General features: G+C 40.7%; 1 protein-coding gene across 1 annotated transcript; it reads right to left on the reverse strand.

Moving 5' to 3' along the window:
• Nucleotides 1-37: 37 nt before the first annotated feature.
• LOC137412788 (thread biopolymer filament subunit alpha) lies at nucleotides 38-11,047 on the reverse strand. Its single transcript, XM_068098104.2, has 10 exons — nucleotides 10,368-11,047; nucleotides 9,447-9,661; nucleotides 9,288-9,348; nucleotides 8,230-8,325; nucleotides 7,005-7,181; nucleotides 6,726-6,851; nucleotides 6,501-6,614; nucleotides 3,730-3,836; nucleotides 3,117-3,490; nucleotides 38-291 (listed from the first exon to the last, which is right to left on the reverse strand). Exons 1-10 carry the CDS (start codon nucleotides 11,001-11,003, stop codon nucleotides 275-277), a joined length of 1,923 nt encoding a protein of 640 aa, XP_067954205.2. The 5' UTR covers nucleotides 11,004-11,047; the 3' UTR covers nucleotides 38-274.
• Between the last annotated feature and the right edge of the window lie 508 nt (nucleotides 11,048-11,555).

Below are 11,555 nucleotides of genomic sequence, written 5' to 3' on the forward strand. Positions count from 1 at the left end.
CTTTACCTCATCAAAGCAGGAAGAATCACAAAACGCATTTACATTTTCCTTGTGTTTGTAATTCATCAGAAAAATGTTTACATCCTTACATTCCTCTTGTTTATTATACAGACTTTATCGAATTTGACAAATCCCATTCAGGTGAAGCATTTGTTGCAGGAAGTGAGGTGGGGTGTGGGTGTGGGTGAGGGAGCTGGGAGGGGGCTGGGGGTTACATCAGCATTTTCACCTCATTTTCTCCTTTCTCTCTTGTTTCATATCCAACGGTTCATGCTTAGTGGAGTGACATGACTGTGGGAACAGGTTTGGGAAAATGTAACACTTGATATACACATCAGTACACTCATCATTAAATAATTTAAAAGGATACATAAATTGATGGGAATTTTTTAAAATTACGTTTCGGTATGCCAATTACAATTCCCCATTTTTTTTTGTATACAAGGTCGAGGCTCGTGTAAGACCTAACATTGATCACAAAAAGACAAACTGACACATAAAACATATGATACAGGGAGCGGGAGACAAGATGGAGAGCAGGGACATCGGGAGATCTGTGGGAGGGAGAGGGTTTGGGGGGTGGAGGCATGGGAAGGGGGGGGGGGGAGGTAAAAAAAAAAAACCACATCGACACTGCTCGAACTTCCAGGAAAGAAGTCGGTATTTCAAAAAAGTGGATCTTGGGTGAATTAACGGGGGTAGAAAAGATCACGGTTTTGGATGGGGGAAATAAGAGATGGTGGTGAACAGCTGTTTTAAAGACCTGGAGGGTGGAGTGGGATTGAAGAGAGTGTGGGAGTTTGTTCCAGAGGTGGGAGAAAAGAGGAATGAAGGAGTGAAGGTGAGCAGAGAGTCTTGATTTTGGCAGTTTAACCATGAGAGTGTTACTGGCAGATCTTGTGCGACCTGTAGGAATATTTGGGGGGCAGAGCCCAGAGAGAGCTGGGGGAGCAAGGCCGGAGAGGAGTCGGTAGAAGACGGAAAGACCACCAACCTGCCTGCAGTGAGTGAGTGAAAGGCCCTCGGAGTTAGCTTCATCACGGGAGATTCCAATGATTCTGAAAATTTTGATACTTTGAAATAATAAATTAAATAATTGGCCAAGAAATGACGACAGCAAAGCTATGGTTATCAATAAAGTGAGTAATTCAAATTGGCAAATGACTTGGATTTAAAAAAAGTTATTAATGGTCACAACTTATATGTTTGCCTCCATTTAGACTCCGATGACGTCATCATGGAATAACAGTATAGTCGGTTTGGACTTTGTCGAGTGTGGTTAGGTTGATGTCCGACAACTTCAGCAATATTTTAATCTGATGGACAGGGAATGTGAAATGCTTTAGAAATGATGTCAGTACTTCTGAATAGGCCTGAGTAGGCTGACAGTCATCTCTTGAGGTTGTAGGTCTGTTAATTGCTGCTGATTTTGTGGGGGTTGGGGGGGGAGGTCCCCCTGGGAGCCCCCCTCCCCCCCCCCCCCCCCGACAACAAATTGAAAAAATCTAGGCCTGAGCGATTTTGCGGGATACTGTCTTGTAGTCATGTGTCAAATTTCGGAATAATCAGCCAGGTGATAAGGGAGGAGTAGCGGAAATAGCAAAACGATAACGGACGGATGGACAGACAGAGACATCCGGACATCACGACCCATTTTAGAAATTCCTCTCTTCGAGAATCGAGATGAGATGATCCAAAAATAGGGGCAATACCCTGGGTGCTCACCTGGTATAACAAAGCAGTATACTACACTGACTAAAGGTATTTTAAATAGTATTGCGGTATTTTAAACCAATTTAAATGGTTGCTAGAAGACAGGGCAGCATGTACAATCATACTAACGTAATAGTAATAAAAAAATACTTATTTTGTAAAAACGATACTAAAAGAACTATACGAAAACTATACTAAAAACTATACTAAAAAAAACAACTATACGTTGTACTATATACGATAGTTCATCGTGACCTGTGACCACATCACCCCCGTCCTTTACAAGCTTCACTCGCTCCCCATCCCCCAGAGAATCCAGTACAAAATCCTCCTCTTGACCTACAAAGCCCTCCATAACCTGGCCCCATCCTACCTGGCTGACCTCCTCTCCAGACACACTCCCACCCGCAACCTCCGCTCTGCTGGTACCAACCTCCTGACCCCCCCCCCCCCCCCATCCGGACCAAATTCAGATCCTGGGGGGACAGGGCCTTCTCCATCGCTGCTCCCACCCTCTGGAACTCACTACCTCACACCATCAGAGACTCGTCCTCCTCACCACATTCAAAACATCACTCAAGACCCACCTGTTCAACACTGCATTCAACATTTAACCCACAGCATTTAACCCCTGACTATCTCTTCTCCTGCTCCTTCCTTTTGCTTTGATTATTTACCTGTTGATTTTTGTCTTTTTGCACTTGTTTTTTGTACTCTGTCAAAGCGTCTTTGGGCTTCTTGAAAAGCGCTATATAAAATAAATGTATTATTATTATTATTATATACCGTTCTTACGTCCAACGTTCTTACGTTGTACTATATACTAAAAAAAAAAAAAAAATACTATATACTAAAAAAAAACTATACGTTGTAAAATCTATACTAAAAAAACAAAAAAATTATTTTGGGGGAAACCCTCTACATCTCCACCCTCAACCACCCCCAACCCCCATTACCACCCCAGACCCCGATTTTTGTTAATGCCGTGAACAAACTTTGATACATGACAGGTGATGAAGGTTGGGTTCGAGTTTCATCGAAGTAGTTTTTTGTCGTTTCTGAGAAGAAAGCAAATACCTTTTTTCAGGGATAAAGCCTAGGCCCACTTTCACATCCCTGTAAACCCCATTAGACCCCGATTTTTTTTTACATGCCGTGAATGAAGTTGAGTTGCAACATTACCAAATATAATTTGTGCCAAGTTTGGTCACAATCCCATCAGTGGTTTGGAGAAGAAGTTGCAAGTGTTTACGGACTGACAGACGGACGGACACGGCATCCCATAAGCTCCCCGGAACTACGTTCCAGGTGAGCTGAAAAAGAAAAATATTAGAGGTGCCAATGATCGCAATAGTTTTATGAGTTTACCGAATACGAAACGGATAATATTTTTTTACACAAACCTGAGCTGTAGCTTTTCCTGCTGCCGCTGTAAGCTGCACGGCTCGAGGAAAGTCCAACTCCTGCAGAGAATCCAGAACCGTAACTGCCTCCTCCAACCGCAGCACCCATGGACATCCTGCTCATCGACATTCCCATCCCACCACCAAAACCACTACCTCCACCATACCCTACAGCACCACCTCCTGCACCGTATCCTACAGCACCACCTCCTCCCATGCTCCTGAATCCATAACCCCCGACTCCGGACGAGCCACCTGCTCCAGCACCACCAGGAGCCATGGCGTAGGAAACCCCAGCACCCGGAGCTGAAGCTAGTCCACCTGGGTATGTTCCTGTGTTGGTGGTGATGGTGATTCCTCCACCATGGCTTATTCTGTAGAAAGTAGAATAGAGTTTGATATCAACACTGGAGGAAAACTGATATGAGAGGACATTTTCAATTCCATCTGTAACTATTCATGGAGACATCCCAAGAACAATGCAACGCAATTATTGTTACATCAGCAAAATGGAAAAGGAATTTACACGTCCAGTCGCCATCGCACTGTATTTTAACTGACAGGTTTTCTGTTATTATCAAGCGGTATCTCAGCAATCTCATAACCACCACACCTGGTCTCCTCAGTGTCCAGCAACTTCCTGTAAGTTGCAATCTCCACGTCCAGGGACATCTTGCTGGCCAGAAGATCTTGGTACTCCCGGGTGTACTGCATGATAAGCTGGAAGATCACGCAATCCATTTTAGGGCTGAGTGTAAGGCCTCGTCCAGACTATGTGTAGAATGAGCTATACTTGTGAATGTCTCTCCGGAAATGTTCGATTCCCTTATACAACTGAACTCCATCCTTTCCCCGTCAAGCAGTATTATTCACATTTGACAGATTTGATTTTACCTGCACATCTCAGTTATATATTTAACACCTGGGTATGTGCAACCCTACTGTATCTGACCTACTAACTAGTCTCTGACGTCACACTGTGATAAATGTACTCTTTGTGACCAATTTCCATGAAGAGCGCCATTTGGAAACTCAAAGGTTCGTGGTTAAGGACGGTTTGGTGGGAAGGACAGAATTAAGGAAGGATTTAAGGAAAACGTTAAGGATTATTCGTATATGCAACCATCCTCAACTGAAGGATGTACTTAAGGAAAAAGTTAAGGATTATTCGTACATGCAACCATCCTCAACTGAAGGATGTACTTAAGGAAAAAGTTAAGGATTATTCGGATATGCAACCATCCTCAACTGAAGGATGTACTTAAGGAAAAAGTTAAGGATTATTCGGCTATGCAACCATCCTCAACTGAAGGATGTACTTAAGGAAAAAGTTAAGGATTATTCATACATGCAACCATCCTCAACTGAAGGATGTACTTAAGGAAAAAGTTAAGGATTATTCGGCTATGCAACCATCCTCAACTGAAGGATGTACTTAAGGAAAAAGTTAAGGATTATTCGGATATGCAACCATCCTCAACTGAAGGATGTACTTAAGGAAAAAGTTAAGGATTATTCGGCTATGCAACCATCCTCAACTGAAGGATGTACTTAAGGAAAACGTTAAGGATTATTCGGATATGCAACCATCCTCAACTGAAGGATGTACTTAAGGAAAAAGTTAAGGATTATTCATACATGCAACCATCCTCAACTGAAGGATGTACTTAAGGAAAAAGTTAAGGATTATTCGGCTATGCAACCATCCTCAACTGAAGGATGTACTTAAGGAAAAAGTTAAGGATTATTCGGATATGCAACCATCCTCAACTGAAGGATGTACTTAAGGAAAAAGTTAAGGATTATTCATACATGCAACCATCCTCAACTGAAGGATGTACTTAAGGAAAAAGTTAAGGATTATTCATACATGCAACCATCCTCAACAGAAGGATGTACTTAAGGAAAAAGTTAAGGATTATTCGTATATGCAACCATCCTGAACTTAAGGATGTTCTTAAGGAAAAAGTTAAGGATTATTCATATATGCAACCATCCTCAACTTAAGGATGTACTTAAGGAAAAAGTTAAGGATTATTCATATATGCAACCATTCTTAACTGAAGGATATACTTAAAGAAAAAGTAAGGATTATTTGTATATGCAACCATCCTCAACTTAAGGATGTACTTCAGGAAAAAGTTAAGGATTATTCATATATGCAACCATTCTTAACTGAAGGATATACTTAAAGAAAAAGTAAGGATTATTTGTATATGCAACCATCCTCAACTTAAGGATGTTCTTAAGGAAAAAGTTAAGGATTATTCATATATGCAACCATCCTCAACTTAAGGATGTACTTCAGGAAAAAGTTAAGGAAATCCTCAAATTTTTCCTTCAGGATGATTTATGCATCCAGGCTTTTACCCTTCACATATGTCAGTTGTAATTGATATAATCATAATTTGTCAGTTATTAATGTTTGTTTGGACGAGTTTTAAATGAGAAGAGATGCTAAATTTGTGTATTTATTCATCATCCACGAAAAAAACTACAAGTCATAAATACCCCACTTATGTATCCACCATTTTTACCCCACATACTTTCCTCTTCTGCTTCTTTAACGGCCACCATCATCCCACCGTTCTTAATTATGGGGTTGGCCGGGGGAAGCTTCGGCCTGAGTCTTCACGAGGCCTGACGTTCGACTAATTCGAGCAGGAATTTGTAATTTTTTCATGGGGGCGACTGAAAAATTTCATTGATGAAACGCTGGGCTGACAATTTATGGCTGGGTCAGAATTTGAACCCAGGACAAGACACTGGACAGAGGAGTGAGACAATTTATTTATTCCATCTGTCTGCCTGGCAGTCAAACAAAATTGGAAAATCATTCCAAACAGGAAATCATTCCAAACTTCCAATTTTTTTTTCTACCGGCTTTAAATTTTTTTTTATTTATTGAATTATATACTTGAATATTGTACAACACAAATCACGTTTCTGACACTTCCAAAACCCTTCAGTTTAGCAGCAACTGCACAAAATATTAAGGCATTTTACATCATCTGTACCAATCAAATTTGCCGCTCATAGACCCCATTCATCCTATGTATGAGGTAAGGTGTTCCATGAACTCTATGGTTATACTACCATTAATTCATTAACAACACGTGTACACTGTACAGGATACGGAAACGGTTGGCGTTGGATGGATGATTCGCACGTTAATTTCACATCTGCAACATTTAACGTGAAAAGAAAGATGAAAACTCGTAAATGGCAAACAAATGATAAAGGAGTCGACCACAGACAATGGAAAGTTGAAAAGCCTAAAGTTTCGTTTCAGGTGCAGTGATGGATTTAAGAGGTTGAGATCCAGAATGTTCTATGGGGATGGAAACATTGTAGTGATGAGAGCTCGTTATGGCCTAAACTCACCCTCTTTATCTTATCCAACTCAAACCTGAGGGTGTTTATCTTCTCGGTCCATTCCTCCGTCTGACAATGCAGGAGTGTCTCCTTGTCGGTAATTTGAGCCTCCATCTCCACATTCTATGTGAATTGAGGGTCGGGTGGAGGTGTATGCCATTACTTGTTGTGAGCAAATAATAACCGACATGATGCACCTGTCCCGACCCCGCACACACTCGTAATTCTTCTCACCTTGGTGTGCAATCGGTTGATGTCCCTCGTGACCGAGTCTATCTGCATCTTGTACACATGGATCTGTTGTTTCGTCTGGATGAGAACGTCGGTGTCTGGTTTAATGATTCCAGCAGCATCATAAATCTGTCGGGGACATCAATGTTTACATATCAGTGCGTTCACATTGTTACACATGCACAAACATGCTTACACATCATAAAAGGTATTTATTAAAGTTACCTAAATTTATTGGTGAAGTCGATTAATGCTCTATGTTTGGATGAGGGATTCACTTACTTTTGGCTGTACTTGAGTGAAAGCCTCTTCTCGACTCTTCGTGGCAAGGACCTCATAATGGGACTTTAGTTCATGCACCGCGGTGGTGAGGTCCACAGCTTGCTGGGTGTTGTCCACCGTGATGGAATAGGCAGCTGTTGGTCCGCCCGTGATGGTGGTGTGCACCTCATGCACGCGCTGCACCGATAAACATGGCTGTAGTTAAATGTTTTTTTGGGGAATTACATGTTTTAATGGTAATTACATGTTTAGTTGGGAATTACATGTTTTAATGGTAATTACATGTTTTATTGGGAATTACATGGTTTATTGGGAATTACATGTTTTAATGGTAATTACATGCAATTACAGGTTTTAATGGTAATTACATGCTTTATTGGGAATTACAGGTTTTAATGGTAATTACCTGCAATTACAGGTTTTAATGGTAATTACATGTTTTATTTTGAATTACAGGTTTTAATGGTAATTACATGTTTTATTGGGAATTACATGTTTTATTGGGAATTACATGTTTAATTGGGAATTACATATTTTAATGGTAATTACCTGCAATTACAGGTTTTAATGGTAATTACATGTTTTATTTTTAATTACATGTTTTAATGGTAATTAAATGTATTTGCAGGTTTTAATGGTGATTACATGTAATTACATGTTTTTAATGGTAATTACATGTTTTAATGGTAATCACATGTAATTACATGTTTTAATGGTAATTACATGTAATTGCAGGTTTTAATAGTAATTACATGTAATTACATGTTTTAATGGTATTTGCATGTTTTAATGGTAATTACATGTAATTACATGTTTTAATGGTAATTACATGTAATTACAGGTTTTCATGGTAATTACATGTTTTATTGGGAATTACATGTTTTAATGGTAATTAAATGTATTTGCAGGTTTTAATGGTGATTACATGTAATTACATGTTTTAAATGGTAATTACATGTTTTAATGGTAATTACATGTAATTATTACATGTAATTACATGTTTTAATGGTAATTACATGTAATTGCAGGTTTTAATAGTAATTACATGTAATTACATGTTTTAATGGTAATTCCATGTTTTAATGGTAATTACATGTAATTACATGTTTTAATGGTAATTAAATGTAATTGCAGGTTTTAATGGTAATTTCATGTAATTACATGTTTTAATGGTAATTGCATGTTTCTCAAACAAAACCATACGTCGTGCATAAATAGAGCTTACTGCGTCGTAGATCTGTTTATTTGTGTCAATCTGATTTTCAACTCCTTGCACCTTTGTCTGCATGTCCACGATTGTCAGGTAGGTATCATCGATGTCCTGGAAACAAAGAGGAGCAAATGGATTATCACGGACAACGGTTCACATAAGAACATTGGTTACAACAACGGTGATCATCACGACAGCCATGGTGCATGTGGCGCACATGTTGGATGATTGGTAAACGTCAAAGACAACCTCGACATGCATCTCCTTAAAAGGTAAGGTTCAAGTCAGCGATATCCGTATTATAAAACAGGAGTGTCTGTCCGTCCGTCCCGAAACTACTCCCCCACTTTTGGGGCTAGCACCGCCAAACCTGTGGAACGTCTTGGGGTCCCAGCGGATGTTGTAAGGTAGGTAGGAGGTTTCATAAATTCCTCAATAAAATTATCATTTTGAAATACGATCGTTACGGAGCTTCTTCCAAATCCGGAAGTGAACAGATTACAACAAATTGACAATTCACTGGTTTGATAACGTTATAGTTTTACATTATAGTTTGTCGTATTAATACTATAGTATTAATTTGTGATTGGAATTATGCTGTTTGGAATGAAAATATAGGGATATTGAGTTTAAATGAATGACGAAATGACGTGAGTGTTTCCATCCATGACATTCGCGGATTCTCCATTTGCAGATTCGCCATTGGCTGGATGAAGCAACATTCAGACTGGGTACGTGTTTTGTCCAAGTCATTCACGAACCGGCTGTCCATGTCTAACGTTCGACTGAAGGTGGCACACGAATATGGAATTTATTGGTTCATCGTTTCATATTCATCATTTCCGCATTGTCTGTTTGCTTTTGGCCTTCCACCTGCACGTAGCATGGGTATGTATACCTCACCAGTATAATTATTTAACTTTTGCCACTTGTTTGCTGGTTCTTTATAATTTCTTACAGGTGTGTTCTGGAGGAAATGGAGTGAAAGCCAGGTTATTCATAATTATTATATGCAGAGTGGATATTTTTCCAGTTCCAGAGGTCATTGACGAGCAGAATACACCGATACTCACCTCTTTGTATGTGTTCCATTCCGTTTCAAGCGTTTTTGTTATCTCCACCTCATCTGTGTATCTGAAAAGAGCAACAACTATAATATAGCATTAGCAACATTACAGAACAACAACACCAAAACATGCCCACAAAAATTTGGTAATTTTTGTCGTTTTTACTTGCAGGTGAAGTCTTCGATAACGCTGGTCAGGTGATCGATTTCAGTGGTCAAAGCTGCCTGGATGGTCCTGAGGTCCTCAATTTGGCTGTTGTAGCTTGCGGTGATGGTGGTCACCACGATGGCGGTATTGACGGGTGCCTCGGGATCGTTGGGGTTGGTAATCACAGATATATGAGACTTGAGAATGGCGTTGTGTTGTTCCAAGCTCCTCACCTGTTCAGCAAGGCATTATTGGAGTTAGGTTAAGGGAGAATGGAGGAAGAAAAGTTTTATAAGATGATAAGCGGCCTAGGCCTAGTCTTGGCCTAGTCTAGCCTCGGCCTAGTCTAGTCTCGGCCTAGTCTAGTCTTGGTCTTGTCTAGTCTTGGCTTAGTCTAGTCTTGGTCTTGTGTAGTCTCGGCCTAGTCTAGTCTTGGCCTAGTCTAGTCTCAGCCTAGTCTAGTCTTGGCCTAGTCTAGTCTTGGCCTAGTCCAGTATTTGGCTAGACTAGTCTTGACCTAGTGAGGGTCTTGCAGCTGTAAATTAACAACATTAAACGATTGATCTGATCTCTAAATATAAGGAGCCACATGCGGGGATCGAGTCAACATGGAGTGATTGATGTGAAGAGTATTATACTTAACTCACGAATTTTAAAAATTTACCTCGTCCTACTGTTCGCTAAAGACCTTATTAACTTTCTTTTGGATGAAAGAGTCATCTTGACGTCCCCCTAGAAGAGCTCGTGCGCTTTGCAATGCAAGTGCTTCCTGCAGGTACCACTCACTCACTACTCCCAAATTTCACTGAGATGCAATTCCAGCAATTCCAACATCCAAACATCAGTAGGAATTTGAAACACAAGCACACAGAGTAGAGACAAGCAGAGATATTTACTGGGGGTCTTTTGAGGCTGTGAATATTTTGATCAATACCTTACCTGATCCACCAGATTAGCAAATTTGTTGTTGAGGGTCTGCATGTCCTGCTTCTCCCGGATGCGAGTGTGTTGGACTGTGTCAGGAGATGGTAGAGTTGCCGGGTCTATGTAACCTGGTCCGAGGGGACCTCCAAAGGGGCCACCAAATGGGCCACCAACTGCGCCACCAAATGGACCATCAAATGAGGGACCAGCAGTACTCGGCAGGAAGCTGTAATTGACGCCGTATCCTCCGACGCTGATGTCTCGGCCTCCTACTCGAGTGCGGAAAGCAGAGGTGATGGCGTGCAAGGCCTTTCCTGCCCCGACACCTCTTAGGCTGACAGGAAGCCCCGTCGTACCGGACATGGAGAGACCCGCACCACCTCCCATTCCAAATCTGTAGCCGCTCACCCCAAGCACTCGAGAAAGACCGGATCCACCCACCGTCCGGCCAAAAGCAGCACTCATTGATCCTCCAGCACCGCATCGGCTTCCCAGGACAGATTCCAGGCCATTACTGATGTACTTAGCCCCATGGCGCACAGATTGCCCACTGACCCTCAGGCTACCGTTCTGGCTGTAACTCTGGCCATGACTGAATGCAGTACCGGTACCTGTACTACCCTGAGACATAATGGAAACACTTGTTGCCATGGTGAGGACCGACTCTTCCTTTCTTTGTGGATTTGAAACTAGCGTTCCCATGGAGCATGAAGTCTCCTTATATGCTCTAAAGATCTTCCTTATTGGTGGGAATGGTTCCAAATTGCATCCAATGTAACATCATTATTGGCACCAACTATAGTCAAGATCTGGAGGCTTCACACCGTAAAACATGAATACAAAGCGAATAATAAATGACGAAATGTGTTGAATATTTATTTTTCATACATCAAGAAGCGTTCAATCATCTCGATGTCCTTAATGGACGAATTTGCTTTGTATAAAATGTCGAGGCTCATGCAGGAGCTAGGATGGTATATGTACTGCTCGTAATACCAGAACAAAAACTTATGTCTGGTTAAAAAAAAAAAGTGAGATGAGAAATAAATATTCCTGAAATTCTTACACAAATACATACAGGTAGTAACAGAAGTATATGAATACATTTCTTATTAATACCATATTTAACAGATAATTAATGTCAGTGATTGAGAACAAGAATCAATAAAAATATAAACCTTTCTAAAATGGTCGGTATAATTT

Source organism: Myxine glutinosa, chromosome 5, assembly GCF_964187855.1.
Source record: "Myxine glutinosa chromosome 5, kmMyxGlut1.1, whole genome shotgun sequence".
In the NCBI taxonomy this organism is placed as follows: domain Eukaryota; kingdom Metazoa; phylum Chordata; class Myxini; order Myxiniformes; family Myxinidae; genus Myxine; species Myxine glutinosa.

Excerpts from the sequence above, each read along its gene's own strand:
- LOC137412788 (XM_068098104.2), bottom strand. The coding sequence starts at position 11,003 with ATGGCAACAAGTGTTTCCATTATGTCTCAGGGTAGTACAGGTACCGGT. Across the intron at positions 7,182-8,229 it reads ATAAACAGATCTACGACGCA|CGCGTGCATGAGGTGCACAC; the intron begins GTAAGCTCTATT and ends TTATCGGTGCAG. Across the intron at positions 3,837-6,500 it reads AGTTGGATAAGATAAAGAGG|CTTATCATGCAGTACACCCG; the intron begins GTGAGTTTAGGC and ends GTGATCTTCCAG.